The 26483-nt window shown below is 42.0% G+C and overlaps 1 protein-coding gene across 2 annotated transcripts in view; it reads left to right on the forward strand.

Moving 5' to 3' along the window:
- LOC140734170 (mitogen-activated protein kinase kinase kinase kinase 4) overlaps positions 1–25579 on the forward strand; it is a 321905-nt gene extending 296326 nt beyond the window's left edge. For both annotated transcript variants that reach the window (XM_073057807.1, XM_073057808.1), the window contains 2 exons: positions 8437–8576; positions 13305–25579. In XM_073057807.1, the coding sequence (XP_072913908.1) occupies positions 8437–8576; positions 13305–13388 (224 nt within the window). In that variant the 3' untranslated portion in view covers positions 13389–25579. The remainder of the gene's footprint in view (positions 1–8436; positions 8577–13304) is intronic.
- Positions 25580–26483: the final 904 nt, after the last annotated feature.

A 26483-nucleotide genomic window follows, 5' to 3' on the forward strand; every position in this document is an offset into this window, starting at 1 on the left:
GATGAAACAGCATCATCCATTTGGGTGCACAGCAGCCAGTAGCAGTTAAGGCCAACAATCCAGGTCCAATTCCACTGCGGTCTGTAAGGAATTTGTACCTTCTCCATGTGTCTGCGAGGGTTTCCTCCGGGTGCTGCAGTTTCCTCCCACATTCTGAAGACCTACTGGGTTAGAAGATGATTGTTCACATGGTGTAATTGAACTCTCATTGCTATTCCATTCTATGGGAAGGATGTACTCCTTACAGACCAGTGCCAGAATTGAACTCTGAACTTGGTAACACCCCGAGCTGTAATCAGTCAGTGTCATAGAAAACTACAGCACAAAAACAGGGCCTTCAGCCCACATGGTCTGTGCTGAAACAATTTAAACTGCCTACCCCCATCGACCTGCACCCAGACCATACCCCTGCCATCGATGTACCTATCTAAACTTCTCTTAAATGTTGAAATCGAGCTGACATGCGCCACTTGTGCTGGCAGCTCATTCCACACTCTCATGACCCTCTGAGTGAAGAACTTTACCCTCATGTTCACCTTTTACCCTTAACCCATGATATCTCGCGGTAGTTCCACTCAACCACAGTGGAAAAAGCTTGCTTGCATGTACCCTATGTATCTAGTGTCACGCTAACCGCTACGTTACCTCGGTGCCCCAACTTTGAACTTTTGAACTATGATCTTTAACCACTTATCGTGGTTGGAGTGTAACTGGGCAGTGTGGGTTTGTGGGGCCAGAAGGCTGCATTAGCATGATCAATTTCTAAATAGATAAATAAATCACACCGTTATAGAGACACAAGAGATTTCTATTGCTGGAATCTGGACCCAAAAAACAAGTTGCTGCAGGAATACAGTGTCGAGCAGCATCTGTGGTGACAAAGGGATGACCAATGGTATCAGGCCTGACACAGGGACTCGACCTGAAATGTCAGCTGCCTCCTCACTTCCACAGATGCTGCCTGACCTGCTGAGTTCCTCCAGCAGCTTTTTATTTCAGTGTAGCAGTTAGTGTAACTCTTTACAGCACCTGTGATCAGGGGTCGGGGTTTAATTCCCACTGCTGACTGTAAAGAGTTTACACGTTCTCCCCGTGACTGGATGGGCTTTCTCCAGGTGCTCCAGTTTCCTCCCACTATCCAAAGTGGTACGGGTTAGAAAGTGCTGGGCCAGCTACATCAGCGCTGGAAGTGTGGTGACACTTGCAGGCTGCCCCCAGGACAGTCCATGGACTGTGTTGGCCATTGATGCATTTCACTGTAGATTTCAATGTTTTCGAAGCACATGTGAAGAATAAAGATAATTTTTAGCTACCGATAAAGTGCAGTGCAGGTAAACAATAAAGTGTAAGGTCATAGTTCATAAAATTCAAAGTAAATTTTATTATCAAAGAACATATTGAATATGTCACCATATACTACCCTGAGATTCACTTCTTGCAAACATTCACAGTAAGTAGAAACAAACGCAATAGAGTCAATGTAAAGCTGCACAAAGACGGACAAACAACCACTGTGAAAAATACAACAAATTGTGCAAATGCAAGAAAGAACAAAACAAAATAATAACATTAATTACATAAATAATGAGAACCTGAGATGCAGAGTCTCTGAAACTGAGTCGATAGGTTTTGGAATCAGTTCAGTGTTGGGGATGAGTGAAGTTATCCACAATGGCTCAGCTGCCTAATAACATAGTGAGGTAGAATGCGAAATCTGCATGGACTCAGTGGGCTGAAAGACCTGATTCTGTGCTGGATGGGTCTGTTATGCTTCTCACCCTTCCTTTCATGGGTTTGAGAAAAGTCACACAGCAGCTTCTCTCTAGGCTCCACAATTCTTCAAATTTTGAGGCTAAGCAAGGAACCAGTCAATCTACCATATGGTATATCTCCCAATCCCTGAAATAGAAATCTCTTTAATCCCACTTTCACAAATCTTTTTTCCCTCTAGACCAGCGACACTTTCTCTCACTGCTTTAGTTACTATTATGCTCCTGTTTAAAATTTGCTGTTCAATCTCCATCCACTCACATTTAAGGCAATGAATTCCAGATTATTAATAAATTGAGGTGTGACTCATTGCTGTTTACATCTGGCAATAACAGTTGTCATGGCAGGAAGTTATATACTTTTAAGGAAAAGCTGCATTTGCAGGGTATTTGTGCAGAGAACTTTATTCTGATATTATTCTGATGCAAAGGTAGATCTGGCCCTTATTGCTTCTTCAGTACTTTTATCTAAAACCTTCAATCACTCTTCTCTCTACTGCAGGGAATTCTCACTAACACCCACACTCAAAACTTTAGAATAGGAATCAAGTTTAAGCAGTTTGGTACCTGAGAACTGTGGGTTTTAGAAGCTCTGTGCACTCCTCATTCTTCTTTTCCTTTTATAAAAAAGCATTTGTTAGGATGTCACTAAGGTGTGATGTCCTATAAAAAGTTTTTTTGTTCTTTATCACTAAATACAATGTATAGGCTCCACAGTTGTTTAACAACTAGCGAGATGCTATTACAGCTCAGGGCATCAGAATTTGGAGTTCAATTCCAATATTTTCTATGAGGAGTCAGTACATCCTCCCCGTGGAATACATGGGTTTTCTCCATATGCTCTGGTTTCCCCCCACAGTCCAAAGACACACCGGTTAGCAGGTCATTTGGTCATTGTAAATTGTCCTGTGATTAGGCTAGGGTTAAATTGAAGGTTACTAGAAAGCACGGTTAGAAGGGTCAGAAGGGCCTATTCCCTGCTGTATCTCAATAAATAAGCAGATCAGTAAAACAGTGCTAATTCATTCGGTAATTATCTGAATTAATTTTATTTATTTATTGAGAAACAGCACGGAATAGCCCCGTCTGACCCTTCGAACCATGACGCCCAGCAAACCCCCGATTTAACCCTAACCTAATCATGGCACAATTTACAATGACCAATTAACCTTCCAACCGGTACATCTTTGGACTGCAGGTGGAGTCCAGGTGCAGACTGCACCCAGAGGAAAACCCATGCGGTCACGGGGAGAACGTACAAACTCCTTACAGGCACCGGCAGGAAATTAGAACTAAATATTTGTAGGTTTGGTTTTCACACGTGTTTTCACAACATAATATAATAAAGCTGTTAGTAGAGCTGCTTCCTCACAAATCCAGTGAGCTGAGTTCAATCCCGACCTCCGGTGCTGTCCGTGTGGAGATTGAACGTTCTTCCTTAAATTCACCACTTTAGCATCAAGGATCAGCTTTATTCATGATATACATTAGGAATTTACTGTGACATGCAACAAAAAAGTAACATTCAACAATTTAAAAAAGAGTAAAGCATTATAAAAAAATAAACTGAGTGGTTAAAGTACAGATATGAACTAAAATGTGCATAAATACCATCATGTATGTGGAAAGTAAACAACATTATAAAAAGTGGTTTAAAGTTTTGACAGTGCAGTGGCAGAGGTAACAGAGAGAGGGAGTGGGGAGGTTGCAACTGGTGTGGACAATTGGCACAAACATAATTCATGGTCAAAAGTGCCTGAACAAATTTATGAAGTGGTGCAATTTGATCCAGAAATTATTGCAATGGTGTTCCACTTGGGAATTAACTGATGAGTATATACCTAACTCTGAAAAGGTACCTGTGTGCATATGAATATTTAGGCCAGAATTTTTAAGTAGGTTACTGATCGACTTTGATATTCCCATAATAGCGTTCCACAGTGAGCCACACTGTTTTTAGGTTTACCAGGCGCCGCGTATAACTTTCTTTCTTTCAGTAACCACGTTCTGCCTCCCAATCTGAATATCCAGTGCTTGTCATAAATTCTTTATTCCTTCTCCAAAATCCTTGTGGCTTATATTGTTCTTCTAATTTTGCTCCACCATTAAAATTTCGAGATACTCCATCCAAAGAAACATTCATGCTTTTTCGTCAGGTATTGGTGTTACTATTTTTCTGCTGTGGGTATCATAACACAGTTTTGTGTTGTTTTGTATGTCATCCTGGTAGATCATGCCATGCATACAGTACTATGTAAAAGTCTTAGGCACCCTAGCTAGTTATATGTGCCTAAGATTTTTGAGCAGTACCGTACTAATTTTATGTATTGCACTGTACTGCTGCCACAAAAAAAAAACACATTTCATGACATAGGTGAGTGATGATAAATCTGATTGTGATATGGATCTGTATTGTGGACGAGAGTGGGAAGCAGGCAGGGAGAGAGGAATCATGGTTGGGGAGAGGGGAGGGAGAGTGACATTCTGTAATGATCAATAAACCAACCGTTTGGAATCAAATGACCTTGCCCAGTGTCTCAGGGCCGGGTGTGTCCACCCCTGCCACTCCTTCACTCTCTGTAAACTGTCATAATGACCGGCTGATTAGATATTTGCATACCAAACAGGTGTACAGACTTGCCTAATAACGTGACCAATCTTCTCAGAATAAAGTGACTGAACTTCTCAGTCAGCAAATTAAAACTACACAAAGTTTAACGTGATCACAGGTGTAGGTTGAGAAGGAGTAACATGGTTTCTCCCTGATCTAGAAACTAAAAAATATCACAACTGCCTCTTTTAGTTATTCACAGGTTCAGACTCAGATTCATTGATTTATCATATGTACATTGAAACAAACAATGAAATGCACTATTTGTGTTAAAGTATCCTAAGGATGTGCTTGGGACAGACACTAGTGTCATCACATATTCCAATGCCAAAGTAGTATGCCTACCATGTTCATAGAACAACACAAACAACAATAGTAGCAGAACAACAGTAACAAAACAAGCCCTGTCCTCCTTCACACCCACCCATGTATGCACATACACAGTCTTCCAATCCTAGGAATGGCTGTCTCCAGCCTCTGGCCCCCAAACTCCAGTGGAATTGTGGATTCGCCAATATTGGGCCTTCGACTTCTTCAGTAGACTTGCAGACTCACAAACCCTGGGCTCCTGTCATCGGGCCTTGATGTCCAGACCTCAACTGACCATTGAGGACTCACAGATGATGACCAATAAGGACCCTGAATGAAGGCCTCAAACTCATGACTCTCTTAAAACCGGAACCACAAGTCCCTGGCCTTGAACTCTGGTCAACGAACTCATGTACCTTGGTGGGGTCACAGGCCCTCATGCCTCCTGCCTGCATGGAACTCCAGTTCCGGAACTCACTGACAACTCATTGACCTGAGGGAGGTCACCAGCCCTCGTGCTCGCTGGTCTCAGAGGTTCTGCTTCATTACACCAATATTTGGCTTTTTTTGTTTAATATCGTGATCAGAACCCCAGTGAGGGCTATGCTTTAACACTCACTTGCTTAAGCCATCACCCCTGCTGGGACATGGGCCGCTGACAGTAGCACGCAAAAACACTCTGGCCTGGGCCAAAGGTTGATTGTTCCTTTGACTTACGCTTTCACCAGTCAAATTCGGACAACTTCCAGATGAAGGTCCTTCCTCTCCCTGGGATGAAGACGTTGAAGCTACTGTTGGTGCTTCAGTAACTCTGGGTTTTTACGGGATAGGGTTGCTAACCACATGTTTAACCCTCCTCCTTTCGCAGCTGGGCTTGGGACCGTCCATGGAGGAATTGAACTGCTTTAATAGTGGTTTTCATTTGTCCTGCTAGACTAATTAGATTGAGATAACGATCAGCATGAAGGGAAAGTACTGGATTTGCCTTTTGAACAGATATCAGGACTGACAGATCTGGGACACAAAGCAGAATGCTAAGAATACCATTTCATATTCATCTTTACACTTAAATCTCCCTGACCTGTTCATTGCTCACCTATCTACATGAGCAAAAACTGAGCCACAGTCAGATTAAAATATGCAGTGAAGTCAGAGGGTGTTGACTACATTCCACTCTGATTTAGCCCACTCTTAATCCATGGTAATAATTATTTACATTTTTTTTGGTACACCTGTAACTATCTAATCAGCCAATTATTTTGCAACAATTCGATGGATAAAAGCATGCAGACGTGATCAAGAGGTTCAGTTGTTGTTCAGACTAAACATCCGATTGGGGAAGAAATCTAAGTCACTTTGACCGTGGACTGATTGTTGGTGCTAGACGAGGTGGTTTAAGTACCTCAGAGACCACTGATCTCCTGGGACAATAGACTCTAGAGCAGGGGTTTCCAAACTCTTTTTATGCCATGGACCCCTACTGTTAACTGAGGGGTCCGTGGAGCCTAGGTTGGAAACCCTGCTTTAGAGTTTATAGAGAATGTTGCAGAAAACCAAAGAAAAAATAAATATCCAGTGAGCGGCAGTCCTGTAGGTGAAAATACCTTGTTAATGAGAGAGGTCAGAGGATGGCCAGACTATTCAAGCTGACAGAAAGGAGACAGTAATTCAAATAACCACACATTACAACAGTGGTGCGCAGAAGAGCATCTCTGAACATGCAACACATCGAAGCTTAAAGTAGATGGGCTACAGTAGCGGAAGACCAGGAACATTCACTCAGTGACCACTCTATTAGGTGCAGGAGGTATCTAATAAAGTAGGTACTGAATATATTTTTTGCCAGCATTGAAGTTCATCCCATCTAGTAACTTATTAATGTTCTCTCCGTTTAATGTGATGGATTGCAAATCACTGAATGTAGGCAGTTCTGGTTAATACTTTTTTCATGCTGATACTCCACTATTAAAGCTTTACCTTACAGTGAAAAACTTTTCTTTGTGTGAAATAACTTCTGTTCGCGTCCAGTGGGAAACCGTTACCTATTTCTATCAGCAAATATAAAGTTCAAGTTCAAGTTTATTGTCGTTCAACTCTATACCTGTGTACTGCCAAACAAAACAACGTTCCTCCAGGCCAAGGTGCACACACACAACACATAAAGTAATATTAACACAAATAAATTAACAAATGATAATGTGCATTAATAACACAAGTTTAAAAAGTGAACAGTATAATGCTACTGGTGCTTCTTACATGATGAGACCTGGGCGGTGGCAGTGAGTTCAGTATTCTCACAGCCTGGGGAAAAAGCTGTTTCCCAGCCTAACAGTCCTTGCCCTAATGCTACGGTATCTCCTGCCTGTTGGTAGGGGGTCATTCAGATTGTTGGATGGATAGGAGGGTTTACTGACAATGCTACGGACCCTGCTCCTGATAAATATCTCTGATGGGTGAAAGAGAGAACACAATGAGAAGCCATTGAACCTCAGTGTGAAATAATTTACACAGTAATGTCAGCGGCCAGGTTTCAGTGCCAGGGAGTTAATGATTCCTGGGATGAAGGCAAACTTTTGTACTGATTTCACTGATAATCAGAACTGTGAAAAGTTTACACTTTAACTAGTCACCAGTTTTTAATATCTCAGTGGTACTGAATCATCCATTTCCTGTGTTCTAAGAAGTCATTGGCACTGGGGAGGTATACAAATGTGGTGTTGCAAAGCACACTGACGCATTGTGATATTGATCTCCCCTCTTTCTCTCAAGTCTTGATAAAGGGTCTCGGCCTGAAACGTCAGCTGTCTGTTTACATCTGCAGACAGAGTAGATGTGGAGAACACATTTCCAACAATGGGGGGGTCTAGGACCAAAGGGCTCAGACTCAGAGTACCAGGACGTCCCTGTAGAACAGAGATGAGGAGGAATTCCTTTAGCCAGAGGGAGATTGAATCTGTGGAATTCATTGCCACAGATGAATATAGAACCCAATGAAGGAGTGGTATAGTGGTTTTACAGTACAGATGACCTGAATTCAATTCCTTCAGCTGCTTGTAAGGAGTTTGTATGTTCTCTCTGTGACTGATGAATTTCCTCCGGGTACTCCGGTTTCCTGCCATAGTCCAAAGACGTACCAGTTAGTAGGTTAATTGGTCATTGTAAATTGTCCTGAGATTAGGCTCGGGTTAAATCAGGGGATTGCTGTGTGGCGTGGCTTAAAGGGCTGGAAGGGCCTGTTTCGCGATACATTTCAATTTAAAAAGTCATTGGGTATATTTTAAGATTAGCTTTATTTATCACATGTACATTGAAACATCAAAACATGTGGTGCTATATATCGTTTGCTTCAGCGACCGACACAATCCGAGGACGTGCTGGGGAGAGGGGGCAGCCTGCAAGTTTCACCATGCTCCCATTGCCAACATAGCCTGCCCACAATTTACCAACTGTAAGCCGTATGGTACATCTCTGGAATGTGGCGGGGAAACTGGAGAACCATGCGGTCACGGAGAGAACGCACATACTCCTTACAGACAGTAGCGGAATTGAACCCGGGTCGCTAGGACTGTAATAGCATTGGTCTAACCGCTACACCACCCTGCAGCCCGCCCGAAGGATGCTTGCCTCACTTCCTTCAAGAGATGAGTGAAAAAAAGTTGATTTGTTGGCAGACCACAGAGAAAAATGATGATCATTCTGGCACACACTAATTATTAAATATTTTCAATATTCTGTTTTATTTTGCAGCCTACATCCAGTCAAATCACATCATGGGTTGGGGAGAGAAAGCAATTGAGCTTCGTTGTGTGAATGATGGGCGGCTTGATGGAGTATTTATGCACAAAAAAGAACAGAAACTTAAGTTCCTGTGTGAAAGGAATGACAAGGTGAGTGATAAGAAACACATAGTCTAGGGAATTAAACATTTGTTTCTCTAGTTGATGAACTCTCTGGGACAGAGGTTTCTGGTTTGTTAGTTTTATCATAAATGCCTAGTTAGTGGATGATCATATACTCAAGAGAGTACTACAGTTGTAGTACTTCGCCCTTTGGCTTGGTCTTCTGCCTAGTCCCATCTACCTGTATGTGGACCACAGCCCTTCACATCCTTCTCGTCCTCGTACTGTCTAAACCCCTCTTAAATGTTACAATTGAGCCCACATCTAACAGACAAATAGATACTTACTTTATTGATCCCGAGGGAAACTGGGTTTTGTTACAGTTGCACCAACCAAGAATAGTGCAGACAATATAGCAATATAAAACCATAAATAATTAAATAATAATGGGTAAATTATGCCAAGTGGAAATAAGTCCAGGAACAGCCTATTGGCTCAGGGTGTCTGACACTCTGAGGGAGGAGTTGTAACACTGCCATTGTCTGCTCATTCCACACTCACAGCACCCTCTGAGTGAAGAGGAACCCGTCAAATTCCTCTTAAGTCAGTGGTTCCCAACCTGGGGTCCACGGATCCCTTGGTTAATGGTAGGGGTTCATTGCATAAACAAGATTGGGAAGCCCTGCCTTGAATATATCACTTTTCACCCAAAACTTGTGACGTCTAAAACTAGTTTAGGGTGAAAGGTGAACTATTTAAGGGAGATCTGAGGGGGAGCCTCTTCCCTCAGAAAGGGGTGTGAGTGTGGAATGCGCTGCCAGCCTCTGAGTGTAGGGAAAAAAGCCTGCATGTATTCAACCTATCTAAACCCCTCATTATACTGTAGACCTCCATAAGGTCACCCCTCATCCTCCTGCACTCAGGGGAACAAGGTCCTAACTGATTCAACCTTTCCCTATAACTCAGGTCCTCAAGTCATGCCAACATCCTTGTAAATTTCGTTGCAGTCATTTAGGCTTCTTGAAATCTTTCCTGTAGGTAGGTGACCAGGTGACAGGTGGCATGGTAGCATGCCGATTGGCGTAATGCTATTATAGCACCAACAACCCAAGTAAAGAGTCCGTACATTTTCCCCACAACTGTGGGGGTTTCCTCCGGGTGCTCCAGTTTCCTCCCACATTCCTGAAACACACGGGTTAGCAGGTTAATTGGTCATGTGGGTGTAATGAGTGGCACAGGCTTGTTGGACCGGAAAGGCCTGTTACTGTGCTGAATATCTAAATAAATAAAAGTAAGAACTGCCAAGAATACTTGAAATTCAGCCTCACTAATGTTTTATACACCATGTCGAGCAGTGATTAGAGAGTGACAGAGTTCACAAGAGGAGCTCAGTCTTTCCCCTGACTTTGGCTTACTTTGGCATGTGCCTCCAAGAACCCCAAAACCTCATCCTTTATAATAGACTCTAACATTTCCCCATAAGTCAAGCTAACTGGCCTATAATTTCCCTTCTTCTGCCTCCCTCCTTTATTAAAGAATGGAGTGACATTTGCAATTTTCCAGAATTCCAGAACCCTTTCCACAATCTAGTGATTTTTGAAAGATCATTAGTAATGCTTCCACAGTCTCTTTAGCTACCTTTTTTCAGAACCCTGGGGTGTAGTCCATCTGGGTCAGATAACTTATCTACCTTCAGGCCTTTCAGCTTTTCAAGTACCTTCTCCTTTGTAATAGTACTAAACTCACCTCTGACCCCTGACACTCTCGAACTTCTGGGATTCTGCTAGTGGCTCCCACACTGAAGATTGATGCAAAATACTTAGTAAGTTTGTCCACCATTTCTATGCCGTCCCTTTACTAACTCTCTAGCTTCATTTTCCAATGACCTAATATCCACTTTCACCTCTTATGAGGTTCAAAAGAATGATCCCAGAATGAAAAAGTTAATGTATGAGGGATGGCCCGAAGTCTGTACTTGCTAGAGTTTAGAGTAATGGAGGTTGGGGATCTCATTGAAACCTATTGAATATTGAAAGGTCTGGATTGAGTGGATGTAGGGCGGATGTTTCCTATGGTGTGGGAATCTAGGACTAGAGGGCACACCTCAGTCTAGAGGGATGTCCTTTTAGAACAGAAATGAGGAGAAACTTCTTTTGCCAGAGATTAATGAATCTGTGGAATTAATTGCCACAGATGGCTGTGTAGGCCAAGTCATTTGGTATATTTAAGAGGAGGTTGGTAGGCTCTTGAATAATCAGGGCATCAAAGAATACAGGGAGAAGTCAGGAGAATGGGGTTGAAAGGGGTAATAAATCAACCATGATGGAATGGTGGAGCTGACCCAATGGGCTGAATAGCTTCATTCTGCTCTTTTGCCGTATGTTCTTTTACTCATATTTCTGAAAAAAACCTTTAGATCACCTTTTTGATATTATGATGAAGCTTACCTTCATATTTAATTTTTATCTCTCATGTTTATTTCAGTTGCATTTTGTTGGTTTTTAAAAGCTTCCCAATCCTCACCCCCCCCCCCCATGAATTTTTGCTGTATTGTATGCCCTTTTTTATTTTATACTCTTTGATTTCCTTCATCAGCCACAGTTGCCTCCTCCCTATAAAATACTTCTTCAACTTTGGGATGTATCTATCCTGTGCCTTCCAAATTTTCCCCAGAAGCTCCAGCCATTGCTGTTCTGCCATCATCCCTGCTAGTGTCCCCTTCCAATCAACTTTGGCCAACTCCTGTCTCATGCCTCTGTAATTCCCTTTAATCTACTGGAATACTGATATATCTGACTTTAGTTTCTCCCTCTCAAACTGCTGGGCAAATTCTATCATATTAGGATTATTACATCCTAAGGGACCTATTTTCCTTAAGCTCTCTAATCAAATCTAGTTCATTGCATAGCACCCAATCCAGAATTCCCTATACTCTTGTGGGCTCAACATTCAGCTGTTCTGAAAAGCCATCTTGTGGGCTTTCTATATATTCCCTCCTTTGGGATCCAACACCAACCTGATTTTCCCAATCTACCTGCACATTGAAATTCCCCATGACTATCATAACATTGCCCTTACTACATGCCTTTTCTATTTCCTGGTGAAATTTATATCCCACATCTTGGCTACCATTTGGGGCCTGAATTTAACTCCCAGCAGGGTCTTTTTACCATCTTAACTCTATGCACAAGGATTCTACATCTTGCAATCCTATGTCACCTCTTCCTAAGGATTTTATTTTATTTATTTTTTTCATCAGAGTCACCCACCCCCTTCAGATGATTGAGTGTTCATATACATTTTATTTACATTTGCTGTTGCATTTACGGCAATAATTTGAGAATGGCACCAGGTTCTACATTGATCAGAAGATACACTGTCAGAACAAGACTAACCAGAAGGATGGGGGAGGAGGGAGTCTCAACGAAACCTACTGAATATTCAAAAACCTAGATAGAGTGAGATGTGGAAAGGATGTTTCCAGTAGTGGGGGAGACTATGACCAGAGGGCACAGTCTCAAAATAGAAGGCCATTTCTTTAGAACAGATATGAGGAGGAATTTCTTTAACTAGAGGGTAGTGAATCTGTGGAATTCATTACCACAGACAACTGTGGAGACCAAGCCATTGGGTATATTTTAAAGTGGGTATTAATAGATACTGAATTAGTAAGGGCATTAAAGGTTATAGGGAGAAGGCAGGAGAATGGGGCTTAGGGTGAAGACATATCAGCTGTGATCGAATGGTGGAACAGGCCCAATGGGCTGAATGGCCTAATTCTGCTCCTATGCTTTATGTTCTAAAAGTATTAGACATCGTGAAGTATTTCAGGTGCAAGCTTCAGGGAGAAACTTATTTTGCTGGATTGGACATAGGTTTAAATTCACTGCAAAGGAGCCAGTGGGTGTTGAGGAGAAATTTGTTTATTACATACTGAGTTACAATGCACTTTCTGAAAGTATGATGGAAGAAGATTTCATCAAATTGAATGTGAATAATTTCTTGAAAATTAAAAAGAATAATTGTGGGGCTGTGGGGGAAGGAGAAAGGAGTGGAATGAATTGCCTTAGGTAAGTGGGCTAATTGGGATCCTTATAGGATTGCTTTTATATTTATACTTATTGTGTGTGTTATTTTGTTTCATTATTGGGAGGGGTATGGAGGGCTACACTCCAGCTGCAAGATGATAGGACTAGGCAGATTAATAGTTCGGCATGGACTAAATGGGCTGAGGGGCCTGTTTCTGTGTGGTGTGTTCCTTGACTCTATTGCGTTCTTTATGCTTATTGCATGTTTTTTTTAAAAGCTGCATCATATCTGCAGTTACAATCTTTTCATTCTGCTTTGCACTTGTGTGCTTTAGAATGACTGTATCCTCTGTGCTGTTGGGATCCTTTGGAGCACCATGAGGAAATTAAAGGCTTTAGATAAACGCCAGTATCTCTTTCAGAGACAAGGTGTAATTAACAACAGCTTCTTTTGGTGTAACCCCCATTATATGTTGGATACTCCAGTTTATCTATCCTGGTATGATATTTATGTATACTTTAGGAGAAGGTTTGAGGGATTTGACAGTTCAATTCACAGTCCCAGGAGGTCTAAATACGAATGTAAAATTCAACAAGGATGAACAGTTGGTTGAGCTGATGTAAGGGATTCTGACCTTGGGCCAATTTACGCACCAGTGCTTTAATGCTTGTTATTTACGATCTCTATTAAAAATAGATTGGTGTCCTTACTGATCGTTAACATCCTCCTGTTTTACTTCCCTTCTAGGTGTTCTTTGCCTCGGCCCCATCTGGTGGAAGTAGTCAGATTTATTTCATGACCCTTGGCCAGAACTCTCACTTGAACTGGTAGCCGCTGGGAATACTGAGCACACGTTCTGTGTATGTTGGATTGCACTGAAGTGACCATTTCTATGTACTCACATCACACTGGCCCTCAACTAACCATGCCGGCTACATCCATTACGACCAATGATCCATCGTGGAATAGAAGCCTGTCGTCTGTTCGACAATGACTAAAACTGGTTTCAGTAATTCTGCTGCTTTTTTATATATATATATATATATGTAGTATCTATGTTATTGGAAAAGGGCAGGTTGTTGTCGCAATCAGGGTTGTTAGTGCATTACTGTAATGTTAAAGCAAAAAGGTAGCTCAGTGTACCAGTGAGGAGCAGATATATACAATCAGTGGTCACTTTGTTAGGTGCAGTGTGGTCTTCTGCTGCTGTAGCCCTTCCACTTCAAGGTTCAACGTGTTGTGTGCTCCGAGACATTCTCTGCACACCACTGTTGTAACACGTGGTTATTTGAATTACTGACACCTTCCTGTCAGCTTGAAACAGGTCATTCTCCTCTGACCTCTCTCGTTAGCAAGACGTTTTTGCCTAGAGAACTGCTACTCACTGGATGTTTTTGTTTTTTTGCAACATTCTCTGTAAACTCTAGAGACCGTTGTGAGTGAAAATCCCAGGAAATTAGCAGTTCCTGAGATACTCAAACCACCCTACCTGTCACCAACAATCAGTCACTTAAATCACATTTCTTCCACATTGTGATGTTTGGCATGAACTTCGTGAACATGACTGCATGCTTTTATGCATTGAGTTTCTGCCACATGATTGACTGATTAATAGTTGCATTAACGGTGTACAAGTATACCAAATAAAGTGGCCACTGAGTGTCTAGTATCTCTGGTTTTGGAAAAAGGGGGTTGTTGTAGCAATCAGATAGTGTTTTACTGTAATATGAAACAAAAAGATAGCTTGATGTACCAGTGAGAGCAGACAGATTTGTGCTCAAGCATTTTGCACAATAACGTCTTCGTGGTTTACCGCCCCCCCCCCCCACCCTGAGCTAGCGATTGAGCAGTTCACCCCAGTATTTTGTATATTCAGTATAAATGGGTTTTATGAAGGTAGTGCTAATGTTAAGACAATTAATGTACTGTAACTCATGTGGAAATAATTCTCTAGCCTTGCACCTTTTTCAAAATGGCTTTCTGCCACTTTTGATATTCAGAGCAGTGTGATTGCCTGACTTTAGATGATTTTTAAACAGAATCATTCATTGGTTAATCATTTCTAGGCACTCAATGTTTTAGTCTTGTGAAGATAGGTTGAGTGAGCTAGGGCTTTTTTCTTTAGAGCAATGGAAGATGAGAGGGGGCTTGATAGAGGTGTATGTGATGACAAGAGGTATAGATTGAATGAATCCCCAGAGACTTTTCCTAGGGCAGAAATGGCTAATATGAGAGGGTATATTGTTACTGAGATTTGAGGAATGTGCCGAGGGGGATATCGGGCGAAGACCTTTTTTCTTACACAGAGAGTGGTGGTTGTGTGGAATGCGCTGCCACAGGTGGTGAAAGAGGTAGATGCATTATGGATATTCAAAGGACTCTTAGAAAGGAACATTGATAGACTGACTAATAGAGGGCAAAATGGGAGGGAATTGGTCATAGAGTAGATTAACAAGTCAGCACAATGTTGAGGACCTGTACTTCGCTGTAATGTACTATGCTCTCTGGTTCTAGACTTTGGCTACAAAACAGATGTAAGAAAAAAAAGAGGCAATTATTTAGAAACTTGATCTGGTTCCACTAGGGAATGAGATTGCTCCTAATCTGCTCCGTAACTCCATTTTCCCGCCCACACACCATCTGGCTTTCTATCCTGACAAAACCCATGGCATTGCCGCTGACAATGGGACAAGAGGTTTCTATGCTTTACCTTCCAATGAAAGCAGCGCTTCCTAATTTTACTAAATAATGCTGATGGAAAATAGGTCATTTATTTCCCTTTCCAAACTTGCATATGTTTCTTTGTATTTATTGATGGTGAATGATTATCACTGATAAAGTTGTTTCCCTGAAGATCAAGTTTATTGTCATCTGACTGTACACGTACACAAACGAAATAATGTTCCTCCGGACTATGGTGCACCCACAAAACATCTATCATATACAGCACTTAAAACAAAATATTATCACAAATAATTTAATGAAATGTAATTCAAAATGCATGTAGTGCGCAGCACAAGTGAATGGTAAACAGCTTGCTGTTTTGGTGACGAGACCTCTGTGGTGGCAGCAAATTCATTAGTCTCACAGCCTGAGGGAAGAAGCTGTTATCCTGTATGCAAGTCCTAGTCCTGATGCTCTAGTACCTCCTTCCTGACAGTTGTGGGTCAAAGAGATTGTGGGCTGGGTGGTAGGAATCCTCAACAATGCTTCAGGCCCTTTGTATATACCACACCGGTAAATGTCACAAATAGGAGAAAGGAGACCCCACTGATCCTCTTATACTATCATCTGTAGGCTCTTACAGTCCGATGCCCCTTGATGTTCCCCCTGCACTGCAAATACTTCCTCTATTAGTTGCCAAATTATTCCCTTAATGTTTCCGCCTGTGTTTTATTCAGATTCTGATTTAAATGTATTTATTACATGTTCATGCTAGGATACAGTGAAGTGCTTTGTTTGCATTAATTACCAATACACCTAAGGATGTGCTGGGGGCAGCCCACAACTCTTGTCATATCTGGTGTCAACAATCATGCCCACATGCTCAATGCAACAAGCAACAAAATAACAACATCTAAAAAAAGCCCCTTTCTTCCCCCCACCAGAGATGAACCAGTGGACATTAATGTTGTCCAGTGTTAATGCAGCCAATTAAGCTCTACAGTAAGGAACAGGGTAACTACTTTCCCTGAAAAGGTTTCAGTATTTAATCACAAAAAAAGAGAAAATCTGCAGAAGCTGGAAATCCAAGCAACACACACAAAATGCTGGAGGAACTCAGCAGGCCGAGCAGCATCTTTGGAAACGAGTATAGTCGACATTTCGGGACAAAACCCTTTATCTGGACAGTCCCGATGAAGAGTCTCTACCTAAAACGTTAACTATACTCTTCGCCATAGATGCTGTCTGGCCTGCTGAGTTTCTCTAGCATTCTGTGTGTGTTGTTTGTAAGTACTTAATCTCCAATTTTCATGACATTGTCTCAGGTCCAATTTAGAGTGAATTTCTGTGTATATTCTCCCAAGCAAATTATTTAAGTAGGACTAGATTAAAATAAGACTGGATGATAAAGGCTTGGTCTAAAGGTGATGAAGACGTGTGAAATTGACTACTGAATCCCTTTGCAAAACCAGGAGAGGCGTTTATGTCATCTGGAGCCAATCAAAGCTTAGTTCCTCATCTTGTAGCAACTATCCCCCTGCTGTCCAGGAAGTAAAACTGAACTGGGAAATAACTTTTATTTCATCCCAAATCCCCATCTGGTGTTTGGTCTGAACAACATCTGAACCTCTTTATCATGTTTGCAGGCTTTTGTGCATTGAATTGCTGCCACGTGATTCGCGGATTGAGATACCTGCATTAACAAGAGCAGGTGTACCTAATTAAGTGGCCACTGAGTGTTTATGAGGCAGGAAACAATGGTGCGTGTACGTCTTTGTGCATGCATCATTGAAAACAGACCAAAAACATAATAACACCCACAAACACAACCACAGCCAAATACAAATACAGAGATACAAACAGATATAGATGATGAAGATACAGGAACACACACACACACGCTCTTTTTCTCTCTGTCACTCTCACTTTCCATCTCACTCTCTCTTTCTCTCCCTCCCTCTGAAGTCTGGGTGAAAATGGCTGGTTTTCTCCTCTGTAGGACATTAGTGAATCAAAGGAGTTTTACAAGAATCTAGTAGCTTTATGATCATCATTAGCAACACCACGTGTTAATTTAATGAACTTAATTCCCCATTTTTTAAACTCCTTACTCTGGATCATTATTGAGCCCTAGATTACTGTCCAGTGACATAATCACTGCCAACCTGACTTTCTGATGAATGTTTTGATATGGTACCAATAAAAACCAGGTGTTCATGGTGTTCCCAAATCTAACGATCGTTCTATAGATGTGAGAGTAATGCTCTCATATTCAGCAGGATACGCCCAGTGACAGCAAGTGCCATTGTTATTTTTGGATGTTTTTACCGATATCCCTACCTGATAATTAGTTCTAATCTGATTGTTGAAATTATCCAGAAATCTCCACAAAAGAATTGCATTTTCCTTTTTTTTAAAAAAAAGCAAGACCTCTGAGTGCCTTAGAAGTCATTTTAATGAAAATATATGCCTAACACTTATGCATTTTAAAATAAGGTCCTGGTTAAAACAAGTGGTGTTATGTCTGTCTGCTATGTCCCTTCCTCCCCTATTTCCCATCACTTCAGAAACACTGTCACTGTTCAATAGATGCTTGACCTGATTAGCCAGTCACAATAAGCTTGAATATTTCCTTCCACACTTCACAACACAACTAAAATCAGTAGAGCTGTTTATAATACTCTCTTGAGAGAAAGTGGTTCAACGGAATGTATAATCTACAACCTGAAGCCGTTACTCTTTGCAGACGCCCATAAAACAGAAGAAAAACCCCAAAGACAGAAAAACACTGGAACTCCAAAGTCCTTCCCCTTCCCACGCACAAGCAGCAGCAAAGCATCAACCCAGCCCCCTCCCCACCACTACCCACAATGTGAGCAATAATAAGTGCAATAAGGATTTGAAAAAAAGAGAGAGGACGTTTATGAGCATAGCTAGGGCTTTTCTCCTTGGAGTGAAGGATGATGAGAGCTGTCCTGATAGAGGTGTATAAGATGATAAGGGGCATAGAATGAGTGGATAGCCAGTAATTTTTTTCCCAGGGAAGAAAGGAGCATAATTTGCAGGTGATTGGAGGAAAGTATAGTGGGGTTATCAGAGGTAGGATCATTACAAAGGGTGGAAATGGCTAATTTGAGGTGGCATAATTTGAAAGTGATTGGAGGAAAGTACAGGTGTGACATCAGAGGTAGGTTTTTTTTTTACACAGAGTGGTAGGTGCATGAAATGCTCTACTAGGGGCAGTGGGAGAAGTAGAAAACTGAGGGACTTTTAAGAGACTCTTAGATAGGCACATGGATGAATGAAAAATGGAGGAACCAAAGAGCCTGAACTGTGCTGTACTGTTAGATAAAATGAACAAAATATCGAAGTGTAAGCTAACAGCGTGGGCAAATCCGCATAGAAATGAGCTGTGAAAGTCAAGAGACAGCGATAATGAGAACGATAGAAGAAGGTAGGGCTTGAAAGATGTCTGCAGGCAGAGAAAGTGAAAGGAGAGAATGAAGAAGTGGAAAGGACAATGGAGGGAATAAAAAGCAGATGGCAAAATGAATGAGCCAGGAGGCAAGTCAGGGAAGTAGGATGGGAAGATAAGCCACAAGTGAAAAGCAAAAGAGAAAGGTGAAGAAATGAAATAATATGGAATAGAAGAAGCAAGAAAGCTCAGTCTACAAAGATAATCTTTTCAAAGGGGTTTTAAGTCTAAAAGAAGTACTGACTTGACCACATGGCATTAATTTACTCCACCATCTATTAACTCTCAGACCAAGGGAGGTCATTCCCATCAATCTTCTGAACACCGACTGCAGGGAAGAAAGTAATATTTGTCTCCTTTGATTGATGAAGAAGGGCAAAGTGTTGTATAAATGTGAAACTTAGTGTAAAAACTGCTGGTTCAACACCTGCTTTTGGGCTGCAGTCTGTATCCAATGTTCTACGTCTGTATCTTTCTAATTCCTTCCTGCTCCCAGCTGTGGTTCAGTGGCCAGCTCCCTCTCACCCAGAAATCCAAATATATCCATTCAAAGGCCATGTCACGGGCTGGAATACAAACTCTAACCTGGCCTCCCAGTGCCCCATCCAGGGCTCTGAGCCAGTCTCTCAGATAAGGCATAAAAGTGATGACCGCTGGTCTTGCAAGGGAAGCTGAACATTCCCATGGCACTGTGTTGTGGTTACCCACATTTTCATGGCTGGCCTTCATCGCACCCTAACAATCTGGTGCACGCTGATGGGTGAGTCTGTAGGTACTTCCTGTACCTAGTAAAATGGCCACTGAGTGTATGTTCATGGTCTTCTGCTGCTGTAGCCCATCCACTTCAAAGTTCAATGTGCTGTGCATTCAGAGTTCCTGTTCTGCATACCACTGGTGTAACACGTGGTTATTTGAATTACTGTCACCTTCCTGTCAGCTTGAACCAGTCTGACTATTCTCGTCTGACCTTTCTCATTAACAAGGCACTTTTGCCCACAGAACCACCACTCATTGGATGTTTTTTTTTTTGTTTTTTGCACTATTCTCTGCAAACTCTAGAGACAGTTGTACATGAAAGTCCCGGGAGATCAGCAGTGTCTGAGATACTAAAACCACCCTGCCTTGTATCAACAATAATCCCAAAGTAACCTAGGTCATGTTTCTTCCCCATTCAGAAGTTTGATCTGAATAACAACTGAACCTCTTGACCATGTCTGCATGCTTTTTTACATTGAGTTGCTGCCACATGATTGACTGTATATGATCTAGCTTACAAAAGGTCATCATACTATGAAACATTATGATGATAGTTGATGCAGACAAGGCCTATTTCTATCCTGCATGGTTCAATAACTCTCTCTGACATATTCATGCCAGATGTGATCAAAGATTATCTCCCCCAGAACAAATTCACAAAACAGAATGTCACATGGAAAATCACGTTGACAAATTTGCCCTGACAGGAGAATCACGTCACTCTAGTGAGGACAAATCAATCTGGGAAGTGTCTGGTCGAATTTCCAAAGTGGTGTGGGTGACTGAGGAAAAGCTGTTGTAGCCTTTTGCTCTGAGTGAACTCAGTTAGCAGTCACTGCTGTGAGAGCGAGAGGAACTGCATGAGAAACACAAAATATTGGAGGAACTCAGCAGGTTGGGCAGCATCCGTGGAGAAGAATAAACAGTTGAAGTTTGGTCTGAGACCCTTTATCAGGATGGGAAAGGAAGAGGAAAGAATCCAGACTAAGAAGGTGGGGTGAGAGGAAGGAGTACAAGCCAGAAGGTGATAGGTGAAGACAGGTGGGTGGGGGAGGAGAAAGAAGTGAGAAGCTGAGATGTGGTAGGTGGAAGAGGTAGATTCTAAAGAAGAAGGAATCTGATAGGACAAAACAGTGGACCAAGGGAGAAAGAGGAGGAGACGGGTCACCTGAGGGAGGTGGTGGGCAGGTGAGGAGAAGGGGTGAGAGGAGAGACAGAATGGGGAATGGAAAAAGAGAGAAGGTGGGTGGGGGGAATGACTGGAAGTTAGAGAAGTTGATACTCAAGGCATCAGGTTTGAGGGTACATTTTTTCATAATAGGATGACAATAGTCAATAAATATGACCATAAGACATAGGAGCAGATTTAGGCCATTCAGCCCATTGAGTCTGCTCCGCCATCTCAACATGACTGATTTATAATTCCTCTCAACCCTATTCTCCTGCCTTCTTCCTGTAACTTTTGATGACCTGACAAATCAAGAACCTATCAACCTGGAAAAGGTAAAGGGCTGAAGAAGAAGAAATTCGATTGTTTAAGATTGTTCAGTGTAATGGAGAATGAAATAATTGTTACACTGGATATGAGACAGTGCAAAAAAAATACAATAAGGAACAGAACACAACAATAAAAAAACAATAAATATAAATACAAAAGATAGCTTTTATACATTGGTTGATTATATGTTCACTTGGCACAGGAGTGTCTGTACATAAAATGGCTCTGACAGGTATTGATAAAGTAGTGTGGTTGGGGGTGTGGAGGTGTTGATCAGCCTTGCTGCTTGGTGAAAGTCACTGTTTTTGAGTCTAGTCATCCTGGCGTGCATTATGATTGGAGTGGGACAAACAGTTCATGAGCAGTGTGGGTGGGATCCTCCATGATATAGGAGAGGAAAGTGGACCATTGGAGAAAGGGAAGGAGGAGGGACACCGGGATGAGCTAATAGACAGGTAAAGAGAAGAGACGAGGGAATAGGGAAAAGGAAAAATACTGGAAGTTAGTGAAATCAATGTTCATACCATCAGTTTTCAGTCTTGATGAAGGCTCTCAGCCCAAAATGTTGACTGTTTACACCTCTCATAGATGCTGCCTGACCTGCTGAGTTCCTCCAGCATTTTCAGTGTTGCTCTGGATTTCCAAAATTTGCAGAATCTCTTGTGTCTTGACTGGGTGCTAGCGTAAAATGGGCGATAATGATCAAGACAACTGTTGTACATATCAACACACACAAATTGCTGGAGGAACTCAGCAGGTCAGGTAGCGTCAATGGAAAGCAATAAACAATCAAGATTTCGAGCCGAGACCCCTCATCAGGACTGGAAAAAAAGTGAGAAGTCCGAGTAAGAAGGTGGGGGGGGAGGGGAGGAAAAAGCACAATGTGGTAGGTGGTAAGTGAAAGTGGGAAGGGGGAGGTGTGAAGTTAAACAGTTGGGAATTCAATTGGTGGAAGTGATAAAGAGCTGGGAAAGGAGAATCTGATAGGAGAAGGTAGAAGACCATGGAAGAAAGGAAAGGAGGAAGAGCACCAGAGGGAGGGGATGGGCAGGAGAGGAGATAAGGTGAAGGAAGGAAACAGGAATGGGGAATGGTGAAGTGGGGGAGGGACAGTTACTGGAAATCCAAGAAATTATCCATTCCTCAGTTTATCACTTTCAGTTATCTCCATTGTAGAACTCTGGAATTTGGCAAAATACAAAAGGGTTTTGAGGAACCTTTTCCCCCCTAACTATGACTATGATGCATGCCACTTTATTTTCTATTTGCACAGAAATTTGAGTGGGACACCAACATGTGGTTGCTCCCAGAATGGAACAAATTCTTCTGGGTTGTATGATGTCACTTTAAAATTCGACCAGGCTCTTCCTGACATGAGTTACATTTACAAATTCAACAGTTTTCTCTGAGGCTCAAGAGACGGCATCCATTGGTCATTCTCTGGTCAATCATTGCACTGTACGGAAATGGAATCCTATTCAGCTACATATCATTACTTACTTCCATCAACTGGCAAACCGCTATAGTTCTGAAACCATTTATCCATCAGCTTCACTTGCAAAGGCGTCCCTAGTTAGCACAGACACTGATCTACCGGTACTCTGTTATCCTTGCCCTGACTATGAAAACCAAGAACCCGCCCAATCTTCTCAGCATCCAGAATAACCAACCCCAAAGTTCCTTGATGAAAGCCCTAACCCCTCAACAACCCAATTCTTTTCTTTTTGTGACTGCATGTTTCTGATATCTTGTCTGTCCATATATCATAAGTGTTCTATGTGCCTCGTGTGTGACCGTTGATACTGCGTTTTGCACCTTTGTCCCAGAGTAATGCTGTTTTATTTGGCTGTGTTCATGGGTAATTATGTATGGTTGAACTTCAAATTGAATCTCTAGTGGTCAAATGCAGTGAGAGGTATAGAGAGAAAGAATCATCAGAGTGGAAATGTCAAATATTAGTGGGCATGGTTTTAAGCTGAGAGGGGGCAAAATTTAAAGTGGATTTGTGAGGCAAGTTTTTTAACAGAAAGAGTCGTAGGTACCACTCGTAACTGTCAGAGGAAGTGGCCAAAGTAGATATTATAGCTACATTTAGCATTTAGACAGGATATGAACAGGTAGGGTATAGAGAGATGCAGACCATATGCAGGGAGGTGTGCAGCTTGGCACAGACGTTGTGGGCCAAAGGGTTGTTCCTGTTCTGTAGCGGTCGAAGGAGATGAGTGAGGGCTTTGGAGAGCATCTGCACCACTGGGAGTGTGAGAAATGTGGGTATCTGCACTGACAGTGAATGCTGGAAAACTCAGCAGCAACCATAGGAAGAGAAGAAATCGAGTTCATGTGACAGGTGATCTTACAACAGAAATGGCCATTTCTGAAATGTGCAGGAAAGACCAGTTATATGAAATGGTTGAATATTGTGTCCATTGTATCAATAATGAATCATTAAATGGTATTTCAGTAAAGACATAAATTATTACAATTTAAAGATTGATGCCTACATTTAACAGTTGAGGAAATATGGATATTTTTTGTATGAAATATTGTCCCACCTCTAATTTCAGAGCCAACATTGTTCAAACATAGCAAGTCAGGCAGCACAGTAGTGTAGCAGTAAGTGCAAAGCTTTACAGTACCAGCTGTAAGATTGGCGGGGTTTCAAATCCCGCCACTGCCTGTAAGGAGGCCGTACATTCTTCCCATGACTATGTGGGTCTCCTTCAGCTGCTCTGGATTCCTCCCTCATTCCAAAGATGTACAGTTAGGGATAGTGATTTGTGGCCATGATATGACAGGGATACTTTAGGCTGATAGCACAAACCTTGCTGGTTAGATTTGATGCAAGACAACTGTACATTTGATGTTTCAATGTGTACTTGACAAATAATCTTTACCTATGGATGGGAATAAACAGTCAATGTTTCAGGCTGAGGCCCTACATCAAGAGACATTTCTCGGCCTGAAACATTGACAGTTTATGCCCCTCCATAGATACTGCTTGACTTGCTAAGTTCCTCCAGAATTTTGTGTGTGATACTGAAGTTTTCCAGCATCTGCAGGATCTTTTGTGTTTACATTGCTGAAATAGGCTTTACCACCCAGTGTTAAGTGACATGAGGACTTGCTGCAGTTCCATTTGGCAAAGGTGAGTTGCCTCAGAGGCAAATCATTCCTGGGGTGAGAGGATTGAGCAATGAGATGAGATTGTTTCAGACCAAAGATTGAAAGAGCAAGAGATGTTTTATTAAAGCAATGAATTCTGAGAGATTCTGACTGAGTCTGTGTCCTTTGGATGGAGAGTGTAAACCTGAAGATCTTTTCTTTATATTAAGCGGTCAGCCAGCTAGGACTGCAGTAAGTAGAAAGTTCTTTACTCGGAGGGCAATCAATCTTTGGGCTTTCCAGTCTGAGTGGACATCATTGAGTTCAAAGGATCTTTATCCACTTAAGGATTCCAAATATGAGTTTGGATGGGAAAGTGGGTGCAAGGTGGTGGTTCAGATAGAAACCAAGGGAAAAGTTGGGGTAACACGATGACGTAGCAGTTAGAGTAAAACTATTACAGCAGCGGTAATCTGGATTCAATTGCACTGCTGTCTGTAAGGAGTTCAGACAATCTCCCGGTGACTGCCTGGATTTCTTCCGGGCGCTCCGGTTTCCTCCCACATTCCAAAGATGCATGGGTTAGTAGTTAGTAGTCACGAGAGTGAAATAGGGCAGTGTGGGCTCATTGGGCTGGAAGGGCCTATTACCATTCTGAATCTCTAACTAAATAATCATGACAAGTGCAGGCAAGTTGTGCTGAGATGAGAAGGATCGTATTTATTAGTGGAACAAGCATGAGGGCTGAATGGTTTACACTACTTATGGTCTTATGGTGAACTAGGGGCCTCAGGCCTACCCCTGTTCAAGTTTTCTCTCTCGGTAAATGGGGCTGATCATGAGTGCAGGAACGATTCTCTGGTTCTGACCCAATCTATCACATGAGGAAGGTCTTTTCTCCTCTCCCACCATTCCCCTGCCATGGTCAACTAACCGTACTTTGGCGATGGGTTTAAGCCTTCAGAAAAATATCAAACGGAGGGCTTAGCCAGTCTGAGACTTGTACTGAAGCATTTTATGAGCAGAGATGGATGAACAATCCACTATGTCCAAGCACCCCCATTCCCAACACTCTCCAGCCCCAGAAACACAGCATGAACACGCGGGAGAAAGATGGAAGTCTTCATGTCCCACTTTGAAGACTGAACATTACAGTCTTCTCTGAATGCAGCACTAGTGGGAGGAATTTGGAAGGTCAGGCAGCATCTATTGACGAGAATAAACGGTATATGTTTCGGGCCGAGGCCCTTCCATCTATTCTGTTTATTCTCTCCATAGAGTCTGCCTGACCAGCTGAGTCCCTCCAGCATTTTGTATGGGTCATTCAAGATTTCCACACTTGTAGAATCATTTGTGTTAAATACTATTTGAGTTCTCTTTTATCTTTTCAGCCCAGGGTTTTAAGGCCTGTGATTACTTGAGAATTAATCAATCAATATGGATGGATTTTGTTTTAAATTGCATTTTAACAAATGTTTTAAATGTGATTAAAATTGTTACAAATATCAATAAAATTCATTGAATTAAGTTTTTCTGTGTTTGACCATAATATCTGTTGACTTGAGTTTGCAAAACCTTATTTCTTATCCAGAGATATTAGCTTCCATGACAACAATTACCAGCAGCCACTTGGTTGATTCTTTAATCAATGTTCTCTGCCAAGTTCTGGTTCCTTGTGCATCCAGAGTTGCTGTTCATTCATTCATAATTTTAACCATGAGAACATAGTTTTCTGTGGAAAACCCGACAAACATTATTTTTTGGAGATATACAAGACTGCGGATGCTGGAATCTGGAGCAACACTCAAAAGGCTGGAGAAGCTCAGTGCCTCGAGTCATAGAATCACAGAAACAGGTCCCTCAGCCCATCAAATCTGTGCCAAACCATTTGAACTGCCTACTCCCATCGACCTGCACTGGGACCATCACCCTCCATACCCCTACATACCTATCCAAACTTCTCTTAAATGTTGAAATCGAGCTGGCAGGCACCACTTGAGCTGACAGCTCGTCTCACATGCTCACCACCCTGTGAGTGAAGAAGTTTGCCCTCGTGTTCCCCTTAAACTTTACCCTTTCACCCTTAACCCATGACCTCTAGTAGCAGTTCCACCCAATCTCTGGGGAAAAAGCCCGCTTGCGTTTATCCTATCTATACCCCTCATAATTTTGTATGCTTCTTTCAAATCTCAATCTTCTATGTTCTAAAGAATACCGTACTAACCTATTCAATCTTTCATATAACTCAGGTCCTCTAGACCCAGCAATTTTCTCTGCACTCTATCACCATTCACTGTGGAAGACCTACATTGGTTGATCCTACTGAAGTAAAACACCTCACACTTGTCTGCATTAAATTCCACCTGCCATTTTTCAGCCCATTTTTCCAGTTAGCCTAAATCCCGCTACAAGCTCTGGTCGTCTTCCTTGC

This window comes from Hemitrygon akajei, chromosome 10, assembly GCF_048418815.1.
Source record: "Hemitrygon akajei chromosome 10, sHemAka1.3, whole genome shotgun sequence".
NCBI lineage: Eukaryota > Metazoa > Chordata > Chondrichthyes > Myliobatiformes > Dasyatidae > Hemitrygon > Hemitrygon akajei.